The 22,955-nt window shown below is 35.6% G+C and overlaps 1 protein-coding gene and 1 long non-coding RNA gene across 2 annotated transcripts; one reads left to right on the top strand and one right to left on the bottom strand.

The window, feature by feature from the left end:
• Positions 1-4,685: 4,685 nt before the first annotated feature.
• Positions 4,686-5,210, bottom strand: LOC142239849 (uncharacterized). Its single transcript, XM_075311606.1, has one exon. The coding sequence runs from the start codon at positions 5,208-5,210 to the stop codon at positions 4,686-4,688; it is 525 nt and encodes a 174-aa protein (XP_075167721.1).
• Positions 5,211-14,866: 9,656 nt separating this feature from the next.
• Positions 14,867-16,008, top strand: LOC142241773 (uncharacterized). Its single transcript, XR_012723803.1, has 2 exons — positions 14,867-15,299; positions 15,365-16,008. It is a non-coding gene; the product is annotated as an uncharacterized LOC142241773 (long non-coding RNA).
• Positions 16,009-22,955: the final 6,947 nt, after the last annotated feature.

Raw genomic sequence — 22,955 nt, 5'->3', positions numbered from 1 at the left:
GTAAGCCAGGTCGTTTTTCTCGAACACGTTTAAATACAGCAACCCAATTTTTTGCTGTTGCATATGAAGGAGCACTTTCACCTAACACATTCACCATACCATTATCGATCCCACGGCGGCGGGTTCTGTGTACCGGATCGACCTGATGGACCCCATCCATTGGCCAGCGGTTGCCACATCAGTGTACGTGTTGTTTCGTCCGTCTTTTTGTGTTGGAGAAGGTGCATCCCGGGGAGCCTTCTCCTTTTGCTGTTGGTCCGAGCCGGGATAGAAGAGAACCCCGGACCATGGTATTGTTCAGTCTGCCGAAACCTGATCCACCACCGTTCGGTTTCGGTCAGGTGTAACCGGTGCTTGGAGTGGGTGCACTTCCGGAACTGCTCCGACTTAACATCGCTGCGGGAGTATAGTCATACTGACTATGTGGCAGGATGCTGTGCCAGCGATAGCAGCAGCGGGTCGTCTGACTATGCGACTCCCCCGACATCTCCCGTACAACAATATACTCCGCCGCAGCATCTCACACCCAATATTGTTGTTCCAGTTCCGGATAGTGCATCGTTTTTGCAATTTAATTGCAACGGGCTCCGGGGTAAGATTAGCGAGATCGTGGACTTTATGAATCCGAAAAGGATAAGGGTCGCGGCGATCTAGGAAACTAAGCTGAATTCCACCTGCAGCCTACGCCATTGTGATGGATACAATGTGCTTCGAAAGGATCGCACAAGAAGTGGAGGTGGTGGCCTGGCTTTCATATTACACCGTTCCGTGCAGTATAGACCTATCCCGCTTGTGCCAGACACTAGTGACCCGTATATGGAATGTATGGGGATAGCAGTCAAGTCTGGGGCTGCCGAGATAGAGCTATACAATGTGTATATACCGCCGGGTGGTAGCTGTGCTCCAGGTTATAGCCCAAACATTGAGTGGCTGTTGTGCGGGCATAACCGATTGGTTCTAGGAGACTTTAATGCCCACCATGAACTTTGGTATTCTCTCCTAGGTAATGACCAGAGAGGCATAGCTTTGGCAGAGCAGATAGATGACTCCACATTTTGCACGGTGAACGAAGAGGCCCCCACGAGGATTATGGGTGACTGCAGCAGTTCGCCAGATTTATCTTTAGCGTCGCCTGGTCTGATAAATGACGTCTCCTGGCAACCCGTCATTTCATTGGGATCGGACCACCTCCCCATCAACCGACCCTCCGATTTCATAACCTCTGAACGCCGGACGTTTATTAATCAAAAGAAAGTGTCAGTGAGCTCCCGTCCCCCTCTCATGTTCATGTTGCCCAGAGGGCGTTCCGGGACATCATCAACGCAGCAGCCGCTCGCTTCATACCCGCTGGTCGAATTGCCCAAGTGAGGCCCAACTTCCCAACCGAAGCGGCGGGACTCGCAGACGAGCGTGATGAACGTCGTCGTGCTAACACTGCTGATCCTAGAATCAGAGAACTAAATCTAGAAATTAGTAAGATAGTCGACGACCACAAGCGGAACACTTGGTTAGAGCACCTGAAGCAATGTAACTTAGGCACAGGGACTGATAAATTGTGGTCAACAGTTAGAGCCCTCTCGAACCCCGCTACAAGGGATGATGGGATTTCAGTCATCTTTGGCGACGTGACTGTGACTGATCCGAAGAGATGAGCCAAATACTTCAATCGACAGTTTGTCGAGCATCACGAGAGTGATAGAGCGAAAAGGAGAGCAACACTTCGCATACGTGGTCTCCCAGCCGACGACACACCACAATTTACTGCAGCCGAAGTTACTAGTGTCATCAACAGCGCGAAACCATCTAAGGCGCTGGGCCCCGACGGAATTTCAATGCTAATGTTGGAGCATATGGGAATACTGGGAGTTGAGTACCTGACCAGACTCCTCAATTTGTCCTTAGAATCACTCATTATACCCGATGTCTGGTAGATGGGAAGGGTGATTCCACTACTGAAACCAGGCAAAGATTCGAGTAAAGGTGAATCGTACAGACCGATATCCCTTCTCTCGCCAGTAGCCAAGACACTTGAGGCACTACTCCTCCCCAGCCTTGTGGAGAATTTTCCAGCTGCCCACCATCAACATGGATTCCGTAAGGTACACAGTACGACGACGGCCTTACATGCCATTTCGACACATATCAATAGGGGACTTAACCAGCCCAAGCCGTGTCATAGGACGGTCCTCGTGGCGCTTGACCTATCGAAAGCGTTCGATACGGTCAACCATGCCACATTATTCGAGGACATCGAGAACACGTCCCTACCGGCAGGAGTGAAACGTTGGGTTCTTAATTATATGTGTGGACGCCAGTAGTACGTGGAATTCAGGGTCAAGAAGTCAAAACCCCGTAGAGTTAAACAGGGAGTTCCCCAGGGTGGGGTGATATCTCCGGCACTGTTTAACCTCTACCTGTCCTCGATTCCACGCCCACCTGACGGCGTCGAGATTGTATCATATGCGGATGACTGTACAATCTTGGCGTCTGGGCCCAATGTTGATGACATCTGCGATCGTTTAAATGTCTACTTAGCTAATCCTACCAGTTATTTCACTGCGAGTAACTTGAGGATATCCCCCATCAAATCCTCAGCCACATATTCACTACATGGACGGCAGAAGTGCGCAGGCAGTTGAATATTAGTGTCGATGGCGAAATAATTCCGACCACAAATTACCCCAAGATTCTTGGGGTCACATTCGACAGCCTTTTTAGGTCGTCTGCCCATGCCACTGCAATTTGTAATAAGCTCCGTGGTAGAAACAAGGTCCTCAAGTCACTTGCCGGCAGTACTTGGGGTGCGGACAAAGAAACCTTGTTAACTACCTATAAGGCAATTGGCCGGTCAGTGGTAAACTATGCATCGCCAGTGTGGACACCGCAGACTAGTGATACGCAGTGGAATAACATTCAAACCTGTCAGAACGCTGCCCTTAGAACTGCAACTGGGTGTCTCCGCAGCACACCCCTGGATCACTTTTATGTGGAGACAAAGATCATTCCTGTGCGAAGACACAACTACATGTTGTCAAAGCAGTATCTCCTGGGTTGTTATCGCAGTAATCATCCAAACCACCATCTCATGGATACACAACCACCACCCAGGAACGTAAGGGTTGATATACATAATCTAGAGCGCCAGATCCAGCGCTACAAAGGAGAACCTCTAGATCAAGCAGCGTACCAGGCAGGTTTGAACAGGATTCATGAGGATACTGTAGCTGAAGCGGTGAGAAGCTACAAGGTTAATCCTGTTCTCGGAGTCCATCCACCGCCGATAGCACCGGATGAAAGAGACCTCCCACGGCAGACTAGGGTAGTTTTAGCCCAGTTAAGATCAGGCAAGTGCAGACGCCTCAATTCCTATTTATCAGTGATTGATAGCAGCGTAGCTGACGTATGTCCAATTTGCAACCAAGGGCCACACGACACGCGTCATCTTTTCTCTTGCCCAGCTAAACCAACCCGACTTACCGCCAGGTCACTCTGGACGCATCCCACCTTAGTCGCAGAGTTCCTCGATCTGGCCATAAGCTGAAGTACCAAAGCGTATAACACAAAAATGGATGAAATCACAATAAACTGTTACAACAACAACAACCATACCATTATGAATTTCTTGTCCCGATAAACCTTTTTTATGTAAATATTTAATGACAGCACGCATTTCTAATTTTTCCATTGCAAAAAAATTGCGGATACGTCTGTTTTGAACACCTGTTTCTATACGAAGGAGTTGCCAGATCGAAACAAAATTTAACATGTGTTCATAACAGAGATGGAAGTTTCCAAAACACTTAACTTTTTTCTGTTTATACCGCGCTTTTTGTACTAGGCTAAGAAGTTTCCGAACTGCCCTCGTCGTTATCCAATTATGCTAAAATTCTGGACTTCACCATATCAATACTTAAGTTAGTGTCAACTAGATGATAGATTGAATTAAAATTAATGCACATCATACGAATAGGCTCCACAGAAGCATAATTCGAACGTCGAAAATCAATGAAAAGAAACTGGTAATTCCTATATGCCCTAAAAGGAACATTTATCCCAAACCTACACAGAAAAAAATATCACCAAAATATTTCCAATTAAAAAGTTAATTGAAGTTGAATATTTTTTCAATTAATAAATTAATTGATACAATTAACTTTTTAATCAAGATAGAACATAAAGTTAATTAAGTCAATGATTGAAAATTGTAAAATTTTTAATTAAAAAATTAATTGATACAATTAACTTTTTAATCAAATTCGGAAGACTAAGTCAGTTAAAAAAAGTGATGAACATTTCTTAATCCAAATAAAAACTCTAAACCAATTCAGAAAGTAATTGAAAATAGTTACCTTTTTAAATAAAAAATTAATTGGGGTTTGCATTCAAAATCAATTAAATTTTTAATTGAATCAATTAAGAAATTAATTGAAAATTGCTAATGACATCAATTAATATTTTAATCAAGAATTTTTTCTATGCCCAATTAAAACTGTGATTGATACTATCAAGACATTTCAATTAAAAAATTAATTGGATCAATTAATTTCGTGATTGAATCAGAAAAAAATTTTTTTGTGTGTAGATATCAAATTCAGAGCATGGAATATCGCCACAAACTAGCATATACATCATCATGGAGCCCAACATCGTCCGTCGGCTCCTAGGAGTAGGCAAATGAAACAGCCTCAATCTAGAAGTGTAAGGAGGAAGAACAAATCACTGTTCCAATGAAGATGTCTTAGAGCGAACAACAAGAACTGCTTTTGAACCAATTCTATATTATCAATGTAAACATCATACTGAGGATCCCACACGATAGAACCCCACTCCAGAATAGGTCTAACAAGGGCAGTAAAAAGCTTGGTAACATAAGGGTCCGAAAACTCCATCGCCCAACGCTTTATTAATCCTAGAACTCCAGATGCCTTACTCACCAACGAATTAATGTGATCATTAAAATTAAGCCTACGATCCATAACAGTGCCACGATCAACAAAAGAATAAACCTCCTCCAATAACGTGCCCTGTATACTATACCGAACATCAATAGACCTAGACCTGAAGAAACCCATAAACTTGCATTTCTTCAAGTTCATATCCATTAGATTTACCCTACACCAATCACCAAAGCTACCCAAATCATCCTGTATTAAATGCACCCGACCAGAATTATCGAACGAGGAGAATAACTTAACATCATCAGCATACATCAAAATCCTAGAGTTAACTACGGACTGAGGTAAATAGTTTATAAATAACAAAAATAAGACAGGCCTCAAATGACGACCTTGAGACACACCTGATGGGATATCAAAGCACCTCGAATAGGAATCATCAAAAGACACAATCTGCGTGCGGCACTCAAGATACGACGAAATCCAAGCCAAAAGTGTACTGGCTAATCCAATCCTATCCAGCTTATACAACAACAGCCTATGATTCACCCGGTCAAAAGCCTTACTAAAATCCGTATAAATAACATGTGTCCGATTCCCAACAACAAACTGATTAATAACATGAGAAGTAAATTCCACCAAGTTCGTAGTAGTCTATACGAAAACCATGCTGGTAAGGATCCAGTATCGAAGAAATGCTATGCGACAAAACTTCCGTCACCATCTTCTCAAAAACCTTGGGAATAGCACTCAATCTTGCTATCCCCCTATAATTACTCACATCAAAGGGGCTCCCTGACTTATGAAGTGGTACGACAAAAGAACTCCTCCATCTTAGAGGGAAATAACCGAACTTCAATGAACTATTAAATAACATCGACAATGGAACATACGGACATTCGGAGCAAAACTTCAGAATTATCCCAGGAATCCCATCTGAACCACCACTGGTGGACGCCTTAGGTTAGGTTAGGTTAAAGTGGCAGCCCGATTAAATTTCAGGCTCACTTAGGTTAGGTTAGGTTAGGTTAGGTTAAAGTGGCAGCCCGATTAAGATTCAGGCTCACTTAGACTATTCAGTCCATTGTGATACCACATTAACTAAAAGTACCTATTACATTACTTCTAGTTTTAACCGTTGAACCTTCTCGATTATTTTCTTCTGTTGAACCAACCAGATTGTTCCAAAAACATTAGCAGACTGCTTAAGTTAACGTTTTCCAAGTCCGCCAGTAATCTGAAGCTATATGAGCCTAAAATTTGCTTACGCCTTACACAAAATGCATGACACTCAGAAGAGCAGAAGGCGGCACATGCAGCATATTGTACATTGACTGGACACCAGCCAAACTTTAAGGACGTAGATATTCTGAAGCAAGAAAACAACTACACACAAATAAATATTGCTTGTCTTCAATCACGAAATTAATTGATTCAATTAGTTTTTAATTGAATTGTATTCTATCACAGAAATGAAAGTATCAATAAAAAAATTAATTGAAAGTCAATTAAAAAATTAATTAATTTTTATGATTAATTTTTGTTTCAATGACAAAATTTGTTGAATCAATTAAATTTTTAATTGAACATTTTTTAAAACTCAATTAAGACTTTAACTGGAAAATTAGCTTCACTTAAAGGAACAAGAATAAAGCGTTATAATTTTTTCCATTCACTGTGCATTATTTCGATGTGCCATTCATTTTGACGACAGCCTTAACATTGAATATGTTTTTAAGTTGAAATAACAAGAAATTTCAAGTATTCACCGAGAATATTAACTGAAAGAAAAATACTCCATTTGCCATCATGACAGCCTTCTCACGCAGTAAGAGCTTGCAGGTAGCCAGGGGCATACCGCCAGATTCTAGTTCCCCTGGAATATGTAAGGTAGTTCCTAGCCTTGCTAGCTCATCTGCTTCGCAGTTCCCCGGTATGTTCCTATAGCCAGGCACCCATATTAGGTGAATATTGTGCTGCTCAGCCATCTCATTGAGAGATTTGCGGCAGTCAATGGCCGTTTTCGAGTTGAGGAACACAGAGTCCAAGGATTTTATTGCAGGTTGACTGTCTGAGTATATATTAATGCCAATATTGCTTGGAGCATTACTTCTCAGCCAATTCACCACTTCTCTTATTGCTAATAATGCAGCCTGAAAAACACTACAGTGATCAGGTAATCTTTTCGATATTCGAAGTTCCAGATCTTTAGAATATACTCCGAAACCCACTTGGCCATCCAATTTGGAGCCATCAGTGTAGAAATCTACATATCTTTTATTCCCCGGGGTCCGTGTACACCACGCCTCACTGTTGGGAATTAGAGTCTCAAACTTTTTGTCGAAAAGTGGACTCGCCAAAGTGTAATCCACTACGTTAGGCACATCTGGCATTATTTTGACGACCGAACTGTGACCGTAACTTTTTTCCGACCACAGCGATAGCTCACGCAACCGCACAGCCGTTGTTGCAGCTGACTGTTTGGCCAAAATGTCTAAAGGCAATAGATGCAGTATGACATTAAGGGAGTTTGTTCCTGTCTTGCTGAATGCACCTGAGATACACAAGCACGCCATACGCTGAACTTTGTCTAAACTTGTCGGCTGGTGAAGTGCCGGCCACCAGACTACAACACCATATAGCATTATAGGTCTAACCACTGCCGTGTATAGCCAATGTACAATTTTTGGTTTTAGTCCCCACTTTTTCCCTATTGCCTTTTTGCACGAGTATAAAGCTACCGTTGCTTTCCTCGCCCTTTCTTCAATATTAAGCTTAAAGTTCAGCTTCCTGTTCAAAATAACGCCAAGGTATTTTGCACACTCCCTAAAGGGAATTTCAATACCCCCTAAGGAAATGGGTCTAACCGTGGGAGTTTTGCGATCTCTGCAGTACATGACTAGTTCTGTCTTTGCAGGATTTACCCCAAGACCATTATCTTTCGCCCATTTCTCAGTCATCCGGAGGGCTCTCTGTCTAATATCTCTAACTGTTGATGGGAATTTTCCCCTGACTGCTAGCGCCACATCATCTGCGTACGCCACCACTTTTATCCTTTCTTTTTCTAGGGAAACCAGAAGGTCGTTTATAGCAACATTCCAAAGAAGAGGTGATAGAACTCCTCCTTGAGGAGTGCCTCTGTTCACATACCTTTGTATGTTTGCTTGTCCTAGTGTGGCTGAAATGCGTCTCTTCCTTAGAAGTTCGTCTAACAGCCTAAGTATACTTGGATCAACATTTAGAGTTGTCAGTCCATTTAATATCGAGCTCGGATGGACGTTATTGAACGCCCCTTCGATGTCCAGAAATGCCACGATTGTGTATTCTTTGACAGATAGTGAGCTGCCCTTCGAGTATGCATGTTGTCGTTTCGAGAACAAACTTGAATCGATGCTAGTTCTAAGATAAATATCTATCATCCTCTCCAGAGTCTTAAGTAGGAATGATGATAAGCTGATTGGTCGGAAATCCTTCGCATTCGAGTGAGAGGCTTTTCTCGCTTTAGGTATGAAAACGACTATTGATTCCCTCCACTTTCGTGGTATTTGAGATATAGCGTCACCGATATCGGCTATATAGCCCCGATATTGGATCTCCTATATCTAAGAAACCATTTGAGAGGAATTGACCAGACTAAATGCCAGTAATAGATATTGGTTATTGCAAAAAATCAAAATTAGAAATTTTAAAGTCCCATGTACTGATTTTGAGCTATATTATCGCCAGATATCGGCTATATATAGCCCCGATATTGGATCTCCTATATCTAAGAAACCATTTGAGAGGAATTGACCAGACGAAATGCAAGTAATAGATATTGGTTATTGCAAAAAATCAAAATTAGAGTGAGTGTGCGTGAGTGTGAGTGTGCGTGAGCACAAATTTTCTTTTCGTGAGTGTGCGTGTGTGCGTGAGCGTGAGTCCTACCAAAAAATATCGTGCGTGAGTGTGCGTGAGTATGATTTTTCAGTCGTGAGTGTGCGTGAGCGTGAGTAAACTATTACTCACGTGCACACCTCTACCATAGACCTAAATAAATATGTAGAACGCATTTAAAATTACCTAAGTTTGTGTTTTGTGGTATTGTAAAAATGGAAAACAATTGAAGGTAATCAATTGTGAAATGTGAATACCGTTGAAGCCTGTTTACATTAAACGGACCAAACTAATATATTTTTTATTCATTTCTTTTAGTGAGCAATTTTATTACGTGAAATTGACCAAACAATCCCATCAACTCCATCATTTTGTCACACATATAAGAATATAAGAATATGTTTGCAATCAAAAGGTGGGTACCGTATTGATCTTTTAACATTATAAATTTTTTCACTCCTAGTTTTCTTAAAACCATGGGTTTGTTGGAAGATTCATCTTGAAATTGCGAAGTAGCGTTGGCATTAATTTGCATTTTTGTTTTACCTGCCTTTTTCAGTTTGAACCCAAGTAGAGAGCAGTATATCTGATATATAAACAATGAGCTGAATTATGTAATGGTAAAAAAGTTCTTTCTTTTGGATTTAAAAATATGAAAAATATCCGAAAATAATAAAAAAACGTTTTTTCCATTTATATTTCTTTCTATCTCCAGAATTTGCAAAGTATCATTACTATAATTCCAAATAGTACATTGTTTTGCTATTATTTTTGTCTTTGATTGGTTCAAATTTTAATAGACGATTTCAATACACATTTTTATGCTAAAAGACTATAACTCCAAAAGAAGATTATAAATCTGCAACCTGTAACTAAGAATTGAACTTGATATTCTATGCAGGTAATGTTTGACAAAATTAACTTTTAATTGAACAAAATTAAATTCCAAACATTTTGTTTACTTTCAGAAAAACTAATAAATCAGCCGGGTGTAAGCTAACGCTGCTGATTTATTGGAAATCTAGGCGCATCTAAATATTAGAAGGGAACATGCTGACATCGTTAATATGATGAGGAAGATAATGATTTATATAGTTTATTTTTTTAACCCTTTAGATGTCATTGATCATAATTGTATGTCTAAGTTATGTTAAAACAAAACACACAAATAGCAAAAGCCAAATTCTTTAGTCTATAGCATAATTCAGAGAAATAAAATATTGAAGAATTTTTTATAAGAAACGCATATTTTCTTTTATTTAAAATAAAACTAAATAAGATTTTGGGGGCGCAATATATACATTTTTTGATTGATTTATTGTTAATATCAATTAATAATTTAATTGAATCAATCAAATAGTTGATTGAGTTTTGTCGCGAAATTAATTAAAATTTTAATTGATTCAATTTTATGTCAAAAACTAAATACTTTTTAATTGATTCAATCACACAATTAATTGATTCCGTGACAAAATTCAATTAAATTTTTAAGTGAAAATCGAATTGGTTTTCAATCAAATGGGTGACTGATCCGCGATTTTCGTGATTGAAATTTGTGTGTATTCAGCAGAATTCAAAATACATAAGAAAAGTCACTTCTCATCAAATGTACATTTGCAGTGTAAACTATGTTAGTGTAATTCACATTTTTGATATTTAAAGAGATTTATTCATTCAAATGTGCTCTTTATCCTTTACAAAAATTATTTATTTATTAACGGCCTTTTTCATAAAAAACTTTAAAGTGCAGTTTAAATCAGTGATAGCGATCACACTCTTCTTATTTTATAAGCCTTTTATACAAATAGGCATTCATTAATCATTGATAGCACTAATATAGTAATCATGGCTTTTTAATAATCTTATAATTTCATGGTAGTGAAAAATTGGTTGGCATTGTCGAAAAATAGCATTTACAATTTTATTAAAGGGTTAAAAAAGCGTACATCTTACAATAAATGTTTGCAACTTACCAGAGACTTATTAGAGGATTGGTAAGCTATTAATCGTTTATGAATGTTATTTATACCCTAACCCACATAGTGGGCAGGGTATAATAAGTTTGATCGGCCAAAAAATGTGCTTACCAATAGCAATATTGATTTTAGAGCCCGTTGCGCTTTTTTACAAACGGATCGTCACCAAATTTGGCAAAAAATAATCTTTTTCATCGCCCTTCAAGTCCGTAAAATTTCATCCAAATCGGTTCAGATTTAGATATAGCTCTCATTTATATGTATCGCCCGATTTTCCCAAATGTGGCCACAAAACCCTTATTTATCAACCGATCGTAACCAAGGTTGGCCAAATGTAATCTTCTATAGCACTAACTATATGTGCAAAAAATCATGGAAATCGGTTCAGATTTAGCTATAGCTCCCATATATATGTATAGCCCGATTTTCCCAAATTTGGACATAGAACCCTTATTTATTAACCGATCTTACTCAAAGTTGGCTAGATCCAGTCCTCTATAGTACTAACGGTATGTGCAAAAGTTCATCGAAATCGGTTCAGATGTAGATATAGCTCCCATATATGTATTGCCCGAATTTGAAAAAATTGCACCTACTAACCTTATGTTTGACCATAGAGGCCTCATTTTTTAACTGATCTTACTCAAATTTTGCACAAGGTAACCTTTTGTGGTATTAATCAAACCCGCAATTAATTGGTTCAGATTTACATATAGCTTCTATATATATGCATCGCTCGGTTTTCCCAAATTTGGCCATAATACTCTTATTTATTAACCAATGTTACTCAAATTTCACATTTTGATGCACTAGTCGCTCATATTTTTACGTACTCGTGGGCCTTTGAATAAGAATATTTCTCGATTTTTACATATTTGGATTTATTACCCACACTAATTGAGCGATTTTCTCTTTTTTAATAATGGGCTCAATATTAGTGGCATACTAACCCCGTAGGTGCAATATCAACTATAGCAGTGTTACTAAAAGTAGGGGAAATTCCCTATATGTAGATTTTTTTATAATATTTAGCGTCTTGTAGGACGTAGGGCCACAATGTAAGGACATTTTCACTCAACACAATTTGTAATAATTTTTATATTTTGATGCCTCTAGAGGAGGAAATTAGAAGCTGGCAAGGCTTGATCTTTAACAATGTGTGGTAACAAAAGTTACTACTCGTGCCAAAAAAAATCGGAGCAACTCTAGTTTAGCTATACCTCGTAAAAAAAAAATTTTTTGGGTCGATAGAGAATTAAATTTGACATCGAAATAAAAAGTAACCGGTTGGCGGTCGCAACCGGTTATTCGAGCCTAAAGTGTAAGCAAATAATCGTTAATAAAAACGGTTTTAGTGACCCGATTACATCACAAGAAAGCTAAAGGTACGACCTTTCAAATGAGGTACAACTCGAGTTTATCCGGTTATCAGTTTAGGTTTTAGATGAAAAAATACGTGTTTTTGAACCGGTTTTTTTTTTTTTTTGACAAAACCGGCTTTTAATCCAAAAACGCTCAATGTAAAGGTTCAAATCGCACGATTTTGTTGAAAAAATTTTTCATTTTGTCTTTTCAAACCGGATATGGATAGGATCTGGGTAATATGTCTAATTGTAGGAATAAGAAAGCGACGCAGGCAAAATTTTTTTATTTTTCAAACCGTATATGGATGGGATCCGGGTAATATGTCTAATTATATGAATAAGAAAGCGCCGCAGGCAAAAAAAATTTTCCAAAAAATCGCGCGATTTTTTTGAAAAAAATTTTTATTTTTCAACCCGTATATGGATATATAATAGTTAATATCACCGGTTATAGTAAAGATAGCAGCTTGACTTTGACCTTGACGGAAAGGTAGAAGTGTTAGCTACACAATGCAATCCGTTATTTAGTACTTTTATATGGAGCAGTTTTTGAGATATAAGCTTATTTATAAAAAACCGGTTCCGAAAAATACAAGTTTTTACCCGTACAGCTGGAACGGTTCATACATCATTTTAAAGGTCTCTTCAAAACCTGTCTAGTGATGTACTTTCAAAAGTAATCGGATCTCTAGAACCGGATATATTAAGGATTTTTAACTTACACTTTAGAACTGAATAACCGGTTATCCGGTTACGACCGCCAAGAAAAAAGTTGTTGTTGTAATCAACTCAAAGAGTACTACCATCTGTGAAGTTTTGAAAAAAATCTGAGAGGTATAGCTAAACTAGAGTTTAGCCGAATTTTTTCTCAAAATTTTATTTCTATAGAATTTAATATCAAAATTTTATTTCTATAGAATTTAATATCAAAATTTTATTTCTATAGAAGAATTTCTCAGAAAAATTTGTTTATAGAAACTTTTTTCCAAATTTTTATTTCTATAGAGATTTAACAAAAAAATTGCTATTTTTGGTAGAATACTACCAACTGTGGCAACCGTGGTGGTAATACAAATTTATTTTCTAGGTTATATACATTTCATTTTCATGTTTTAAGATAATAAAGAACTTAGAACCATTTTTTTGTAAAATTTGTTTAAATTTAGCGAAAATAAATTTAACGAAAAATATTGTGGGGAAAATTGTTTGCGAATTTATGGGAAAGTAGGGAACTGTAGGGTAAACCGAATATTTTCCAAAGCACCCATAAACATGTACCCCTTAATTTTCTTAAATATACAACTGCGGTTTATCTCCCAGAATGTTACCCCACAAATGCTTGCTTATGATTTCTGTAATGGTGGTTTAGGGTATGATATGATATAGTCGGCCCCGCCCGACTTTCTACTTTACTTACTTGTTTTCGTTTATTCGGAGCTGTCAAACATAGTTCGACATGGCTCATCTATATGTTATATTGTCTACACAGAAAAAAATATCACCAAAATATTTCCAATTAAAAAGTTAATTGAAGTTGAAAATTTTTTCAATTAATAAATTAATTGATACAATTAACTTTTTAATCATGATAGAAACATTAAGTTAATTAAGTCAATGATTGAAATTTTTAAAATGTTTAATTAAAAAATTAATTGATACAATTACCTTTTTAATCAAATTCGGAAGACTAATTCAGTTAAAAAAAGTGCTGATTTGTTTTTACTTTTTTAATTAAAAATGTATTTCAAACAATCATTTGTTAATCCAAATAAAAACTCTAAGCCAATCTAACTAAGTAATTAAAAATAGTTACCCTTTTTAATTAATAAATTAATTGCGTTTTGCAATCAACATCAATTAAATTTTTAATTGAATCAATTAAAAAATTAATTGAATTTTGCTGAAAAAATCAATTAATTTTTTAATCAAGAATTTTTTCTATGCCCAATTAAAACTGTGATTGATACTATCATTTTCGTGATTGAAGACATTTCAATTAAAAAATTAATTGGATCAATTAATTTGGTGATTGAATCAGAGAAAAAAATTTTTGTGTGTATGGTTATATTCTGTTGTCATGAAATGTTGCTGGCAACACTTTGGCCGACGGCAAAAATGTTGACATTTGGGAGCTGGCAACATTTCGACCGACGGCAAATGTGTTGTCATTTGGGACTGACAACACTTTGGCCGGCAAAAAAATGAAAAAATAATTTGGTGATGGCTACTTTTAATTCTGTAGCGAAATTAGCCTATTTTTGAACGTATTAAGTTTTTTTAATAATATATACGCTTACATGTATCGAAATTGTGGTGAAGATAAAACTGCACAACTCCTTAAATTTCGCGACTTTCACTTTTTATGATGTAGTATGAGATAGGTCAATATTTAGTCTCGAAAAACGCCTTGGCTTTCCAAACCAATTGCCGCTAATGTTTTTTTCAAACCGCATGGCATTTCCAAAGCCAACAAAAACCACAAAATACAAATACTCTCCTAGTACACGCAAATTTACCGAATGCACAAACACCAAAGACCATTAAAAACAAAACCGAAACAAACTGCACATTAGTGTTGGGAATGCAACGAGTATTTGGTTACAAGTACTCGTTACTGACTAATTTTTTGAGTACTCGTTACAATTAAATTAGTGTTGTAAATGTTGATTACTTGTTACTTTTGAATTGAGTACTCGTTACTTTTATAAAAAAAATTAAAAAAGACATTCCCAATAAACACAGGATGGGCGTTTTTCAAATGCAACAACTTTTCAGTTTGAGGGTAAATGTAATTTTCAACATAAATTCAACTTGACTTGAAAACAGCTCATCTTCAATACATCTTCAAATTGTTTGCGAATTACTTCCAATTTGACAAAATGTTGACGAAATCTTTGAAAAGGTGTTGAAGATAATATGAGAAAACTTTGACAAAACACTACCCCAAAATGCAATGAAAAAACCATGTGGTTTTTAATACTTCTTTGTGCAACGAAGTTCATGGTCAATTGGAAGAAATAAAAAATGGAAAATTTTACACAAATAACATCAAATATTTTGTAATAATAGGTAAGTGAAAATAAAAAAATTAAATAAAATTATGGATTCTTCGTCTTGAAAACATTAAAAAGCTGACCGATGAAAAAATGATGGACAATTAAGTGGAACTACTTCAAATAGTTTAATTGGTAAGTCAACATGAAAAATTAAATCAACATTTTAGAGAAGTCACTAAATTTAAATCTCTTTGCAGAAAACTAAAATCTTTGGATTCTTGCAAACATGTAGAAGCTGACCGATGAAAAATGAGTGGCTTATCGACAAGAACAAAAAAAATATTTCAAAGAGCAACCAATTAAAATTATTAAAAATTTGATATTATTCCATATCATTAACTTCCGGATGAAAATGTGGATCCCATTGTCAGTTTAATGTACATCATATTTTCAGCTTAAAATGGATATTATGTGAATTCCTTCTGCTGGAAATCTATTCTAACTCGTGGTCCATCACGTTCCTAATATCAAATTGCCCGCATATTAATTAATTTTAGTGCAGTTTTGTGACACCAATAGGAAGGAAATCGAATTATTTATGCAAAAGTGTCTACAAATAATGTTTAAGATATTTAGGGCCAGTTTCTCAATGTTTTGTTATTATTTATCGTGTCGATAAAACAGCTGATCCCATACAAAAATTTTACTAACCGGAGGTCTATCCTCCGCTTAAAATTAATCGGAGGATGAGAAACTGGCCATTAAAGTTTTGTTCTTATTTGTTGATATGTTAAAAGAGATATTTATTTGTCAATTAGTATTGTAGTGTATTATGTAGTGTAGTGTATTATAATACATTTAATTTTGACGAAAATAAATAAATTATACAAAATTCATAGAATTTTGGCTTTGACTTTCAATTAGAAGTGGGGATATCATTAATACAAATTTTGGTTGAATAGTATTTGCAACAATGTTAATTTTTAATTTGACTAGCATCGAAAATAGTTTGAGAAATTATTGAGTAGTGATGCATTTCAATTTGAGAATAACACTTGAGAAATTATTACTAATGTGTTGAATTTTACTGTTGAGGGTAATGTCTGTTTTTTGTTGAGAACGCGATTTTCTCAACAATTTCTCAACTTGAATATTACCCTAATCCTTTGAAAAAATGTTTGAAAAATTTTTGAAATTTAGCATTTTTCAAACGTTTGTGTTTCTTGGGACAGGATGAGCGTTTTTCAAATGTAACAACTTTTCAGTTTGAGGGTAAATATAATTTTCAACATAAAGTCAACTTGACTTGAAACAGCTCATCTTCAATACATCTTCAAATTGTTTGCGAATTACTTCCAATTTGCCAGAATGTTGATAAAATCTTTGAAAACGTGTTGAATATAATATGAGAAAACTTTGGCAAAACACTACCCTAAAATGCAGTGAAAAAACCATGTCAATACTTATTTGTGCAACGAAGTTCGTGGTCTATTGGAAGAAATAAAAAAATTGGTCAATTTTAGAAATAACAGAATTTACACCAAATAGTTTATAATAATATTTTTGTTTCTTGGTGTTTTATTCGATCTTTTTCTTTTTAATAAAAGTCAATAGTTTTTCAAGCTTAAGATCTTCGTTTCCTTTATTTTTTATTTTTAATCCATTATTCCTGATATTTCGCAATTTTCACTGAATTGCTTCTTCAGAGGGTTATTTGATTTTAGTTTTGTGTATGTGTAACGAATATTTTGCAGGGAATTGAATTACGATTTAATTGACAGTAAATTTCTATAGGATTTAGACTATTTTTTATTTATTACAATTTATGATCCGCCACTCAGTTAAAGAATAAAATTAACAACACCCTCCGCGGATACACTTTCAGGCAAAAAAATTAAAAATAAAAAATAAAGGAAACGAAGATCTTAAGCTTGAAAAACTATTGACTTTTATTGACGTTTATAATAATAGGTAAGTGAAAATAACAAATTAAATAAAACTTTAAGGAAGTCACTAAATGTATATCTCTTTGCAGAAAACTAAAATTATGGATTCTACGTTCTTGAGAACATTAAAAAGCTGACCGATGAAAAAATGTTGAACTGCTTCAAATAGTTTATAATAATTGGTAAGTCAACATGAAAAATTAATTCAACACTTTAGACAAGTCACTAAATTTAAATCTCTTTGCAGAAAACTAAAATCTTTGGATGCTACATTCTTGCAAACATTAAGAAGCTGACCAATGAAAAATGAGTGGCTTATCGACAAGAAAAAGTTTCCAGAAACATTTCAAAGTGCAACCAATTAAAATTGTTAAAAACAACAAATTGTTAAAATCAACAACTTCATTTAATTTACATCCTTTTGTCTGTTTAAAATGGATTTTTTGTGAATTCTTTCTGCTGGAAATCTATTCTAACACGCGGTCCAGTACGTTCCTAATTTCAAATTGCCCGCATATTAATAAATTTTAATGCTGTTTTATGACACCAACAGGAAGGAAATCGAATTGTCAATGCAAAAGTGTTTACAAATAATGTTTAAGATATTTAAAGTTTTGTTGTTTTGTTCTTATTTGTTGATATGTTCAATAAGATTATTATTTTTCAATTATTATTGTAGTGTATTATGTAGTGTAGTGTATTATTATATATTTTATTTTAACTAAAATTAACAAATTATACAAAATTCATAGAATTTTTGCTTTGACTTTCAATTTGAAATGGGGATATCATTCATACAAATTTTGCTTGAGAAGTATTTGTACCGATGTTAATTTTTAATTTGACTCGCATCGAAAATTGTTTGAGAAATTATTGAGTTACGATGCATTTCAATTTGAGGATAACACTTGAGAAATTATTACTAATGTGTTGAATTTTACTGTTGAGGGTAATGTCTGTTTTTTGTTGAGAACGCGATTTTCTCAACAATTCCTCAACTTGTATATTACACTAATCCTTTGAAAAATGTTTGAAAAATAGTTGAAATTGAGTAATTTTCAAACATTTGTTTTTATTGGGTTGTGGATAATTTTTAACAATATTTTCTTCTTTTTAAAATTTAAAAACAGTATAGAAAAGCGGATTACATTCTCCAACTTTATTCTAGTGTTACAAAATGTGGGTCTGGTCAGAAAAAGATTTCCACTAATCATTAAAGTTTTTAGAGCCATATTCGTTTTCAATATTCAGTATTTTTTTCGTCAGGATATATCTAGATGGCATTGTGTATTACTGATGTTTGCAGTTTGCAAACTTTTTAAATCCATCATTTTCTACCATTAACAGTGGACGCAAATATTTAGCGACCGTTTTAATGATTCTTTAAATTAAAACTGCCACCTACACCCAATGCAAATTTTTTTAAATGCAAAGAAATCAGATACATTTTTCACTTTCTTCAAAGGTGAAGTCGAAAACCGGCATTTGAAGATATTGAGTACTCAATTCCTAGTAACGAGTACTCAAAAAAATTAGTCAGTAACGAGTACTTGTAATCAAATAATCGTTACTTTTCCAACACTAAAGAAAATGAGTAATCAATAGGGCTGTTTTCTTTTTGCACTGGATACAACATTTGTATGGGCTATCCACTGGTGTTCTATCCAGAACATCTCATCAGTGCAAGTCGCGCCGATCTCGCCAGATTGTATTTTGATAAAGTGACGCTTCATCGATTCACAATAGCACTTTATTGTGACTAATTTATCGAAAAACATGTAATTCAAAGTGGTATAGTGTCATAAATATTCGCAGCAGTAAATATTTATTACTGATTGGAGCATTTCATACATTAAAAATGCAAGATTTCACTTCTTTCTGTGATTGTTTTTAAACAGCTGATGACAGTGTTGCATATTTTTGGAGATGCCCTGGATAAACGAGTACTCTGTTTTCTTTTAGTCATTCACGGCTTAAGGCCGGTATGCACCTTTAGCGAAAAATTTCATTCCCATAAGAAATGCATTGCTATTTATGCTAACGAAATTTTCGGTAGCGTTCAATTTCGTAAGCTGGTACGCACCTCTAATGAAAATAACAGGGTTGTCAAAAGCATATTTTGGCAGCAAACATTTAATTTAAGTTTTAAAAGGTCTGTAAATAATAAACAATTTATTTGAGGAATATTTGGAACATATATTAACAATTTTTAAAAGCGATTAGCTGGTTTAAAATTTGTGTACACAGCACTGTTTTTTTGTTGTAGACTTAAATAAATGTTTGCTACCGAAAATTTTGCTAGAGGTCCATACCGGCCTTTAGGGTATCCAGTGCTAAAAGAAAACAGCCCTAATATCTTCAATACAATCCAATTAAAAAATTGATTAAAACTGAAAATATAATCAGTAAACAAGTATATACGGCCAGGCCGAATCTTATGTACCCTCCACCATGGATTGCGTCGCTACTTCTAAAAAAGACTGCCATCAACAATCGTACTACTTGGTTTGTGGTAATACCGATGGCAAGGTATCTTAAAACTTCCTAACATCATCTTCTAAATTGTAAGTTATATATTAAGGTAGGTACTATGTTCGGTTTCCGCAGCGAAATCCCATACAAAACCAAAAATGCGGAAAACTACCGAAATATTGTTTTCATTTGTGGTACTTTGTTTTTTTTTTCGAGTTGAAAAACTGACGTAAAGCGCACAGTCCCTAATTAGATCGTGTTAAATCCTCCCATATGTTGAGATTAGTTAGTTTCAAAACATGGCGCCATTTGCAATGTGAATTAAGAAATAATTTATTTATTCAAATGATTTATGTGAAATTACAACACAAATGTGGTTCGCATTGTTATTTAAAAATGCAATAAGATCGATTGACAAAATAAAAATAACTTGGAGTGGCGTTTTCGTAATAAAGCCACCATCTAGCGGCTCCCTACTACATGATAGAATAGAAATAATGTACATAACATGAAATTTATAGAAAAGTGTTAACAAAATAAAGTTCTATTTAGTGAATTTCATTTTACAATCGTTTCTTTTTACTGGGTACAGTGCGATTGATGTTGCAGTACTATGGTAGCTACGAATGGAATCACAAGAATAAATTGCTATGTTCCAAAAATAAAATGCAAAAATTAATTATGCATATATCTTGCATTTTATCGATTCAAAACACTGGTTGAATTTTATAACGTGACTGAAATAGTTATAAAATTATACATTGGGAGAGTATAACAAGAAACATTCTTCAGTAAACCAGCCACTTTGCATCTCAATGTATTAATTTCAGTCAACGAAGAGTTCCTGGTATAGAACACTAACATCCCTTTGTGACGAATTATCTTGCGAAATATAAGTCGGGAACAGTGATTTTTGCTTAGGAACTACCCTTGAACGTGAGTTATAGGCTTATGTTGATTGAACAAAAAGTTTCACTTTGACTATAGCTATTGTATGGTGTACGTGTTTTAACTGGTCTCCCCACGATGTTTTTCCCCCCGAGGTAACAACATTGGCAAATGAAATGGCGTTATTATCCTTTGTGGGAACCGTGGTGGTGACCACTGGATTTCAAATTGCTAGTGAGGCGGCAACAGCATGGGCATAAGTACACTCTTGTCCGCTGGTATTGCAATGCGATTGTGTACACCCAGAAAACAAATTCGTTGCCTCAACCGAATTATTTGCCAACCGAAAGCAGGTGGTTCCATCAACTATCAATGATATCTGTCAGCACAACTAACATTTGGCAATTGTAACTGCATAGTAGTATGTTGGATCTTTGCATTGGTTGTCGCAATCTCATATTAATTGTTTTGTTTGTTGGTGCAACCCCCCTCGATTTTCTCTATTATTATCCTAAGCAAATTCCAATATTAAATGAAAGGGCAGATTATATTGAGATTTTATTAATTTATTACAAGATTTACAATCATAATAAACTACGAAAATAAATACAAAAGGTGCTAACAACAAAGGCTTTTGATCTACATATACGTGAGATCAATTTACATTACAATTTACAATATATGATAGGTAATATTTGTATACCAATGACAGATGGTTATTAGGTTGCAATTATGTGGTCAAACTACAGAACCTGATTCAATATATACTTGCCAGAAATTTCTTCCTTAATCCTCTAGATATAAATACAGATCGACTTAGACTTGTCCTGTATGCTTAATACTGTTACGTTTTTATATTTAGGCGTTTTTATTTACCCGACAATTAAAACACAGTTCTTTTAAATAACGACAATCTACAATTTATTTACTATGACTTCGCACTTTTACAATTCGTTCACACTGAAGTTATTCGTTTGACGCTTTAATTAAGACTGACTCGTTAGCAGCATGCGAGCGCTTTTATATATGACGGTGTGGCAATACGAGAACATTCTGGTAGCACTACAATATTCTGGCAACGCCAGAACATTCTTAGACAATGCTAGAAGGATCTACGACCATTAAGTTATTCGTCTGGTGGCTGCCAAACACATACACACTCACATAGATATATGCTCGCATTACTACAACAACAATGACAATAGACAATGAAATGAGAATGCAGAATAACAAAGCAAAGGGGTTGCTATTCCATGAGAGAGTAAGAACTAACATTTCGGTAAGCAAACAAAAGAACATAAAAGAAATTCAGGAAAATACTAGAAAATGAATAGATGATTCCAACAAGTGATAGCGAAATTTCATCGTTACAATTTGAAATTTCAAATCAACGGAAACTAATTTAAATAAACTTATATCTATAATTATCAAATTCGTAACACTGCCTCCCGCTTAAGCCTGTTCGTCCCGAACAGGCACAGAACCTGTTCCGTAAGGAGCCAATCGTTCCAGATGTACAACTTTCATCTTTGATCTAGGACTGTCGTCCTTCTGAATCCGGTATACAACATCATTGATCTTCTTGATGACTTTGTATGGGCCTTCCCACTGTGTTTGCAGTTTAGGACACAATCCTTTCTTTCGTTGCGGGTTAAATAGCAGAACCAATTCTTCTTCTTGGAAGCCCTCAGTATTTACAGCACAATCGTATCTCGCCTTCATTCTGTTGCTGACCATTTTTATTTTGTTGCGCACTGATTCGTGAACTTCACCGAAAGTGTTTGGGATGTCGTTTCTGTTTTCTTCCATGGCGAGCTCATTAGGTTTAGCGCCGAATATCAGATCTCCAGGCAACTTCAACTCAGTTCCGAATAGAACATTGGCCGGTGTTCGAGAGGTGGAATCATGAATGGCAGATCTATACGACAGCAAAAACTTTGGTATATGCTCGTCCCAGTCCCTCTGGCCGTTGTCCACTACTTTTCGAAGATGTTCCTCCAGAGTGCGATTAAAACTTTCTACCATGCCATCGGATTGTGGATGTAAAGGCCAGTATGCACCTCTAGCGAAATTTTTGGTAGCAAAAATTTATTTAAGTCTTCAACAAAAAAACAGGGATGTGTACATAAATTTTAAACCAGCTAATCGCTTTTAAAAATTGTGAATATATGTTCCAAATATTCCTCAAATAAATTGTTTATTATTTACAGACCTTTTAAAACTTTTACGCACACAATGATTGTAATAAATTAAATGTTTGCTGCCAAAATATGCTTTTGACAACCCTGTTATTTTCATTAGAGGTGCGTACCAGCTTACGAAAGTGAACGCTACCGAAAATTTCGTTAGCATAAATAGCAATGCATTTCTTATGGGAATGAAATTTTTCGCTAGAGGTGCATACCGGCCTTAATGGTGTAGTCCTCGTTTTCTTGATACCAAGGGATTCACACATCTCTTTGAATATGACCGATTCAAAATTTCTTCCCTGGTCTAAGTGAATCTCGGACGGCACACCGTAGCGACATATGCAGTTTTTGTT

Source organism: Haematobia irritans, chromosome 5, assembly GCF_050003625.1.
Source record: "Haematobia irritans isolate KBUSLIRL chromosome 5, ASM5000362v1, whole genome shotgun sequence".
Classification (NCBI taxonomy): Eukaryota; Metazoa; Arthropoda; class Insecta; order Diptera; family Muscidae; genus Haematobia; species Haematobia irritans.
The sequence above is the reverse complement of the archived record's forward strand: the minus strand, read 5'-3'. Positions and strand labels throughout refer to the sequence as shown.

What these genes read in the sequence shown, in the direction of transcription:
- LOC142239849 (XM_075311606.1), bottom strand. Translation starts at nt 5,210, where the DNA reads ATGTATGCTGATGATGTTAAGTTATTCTCCTCGTTCGATAATTCTGGT.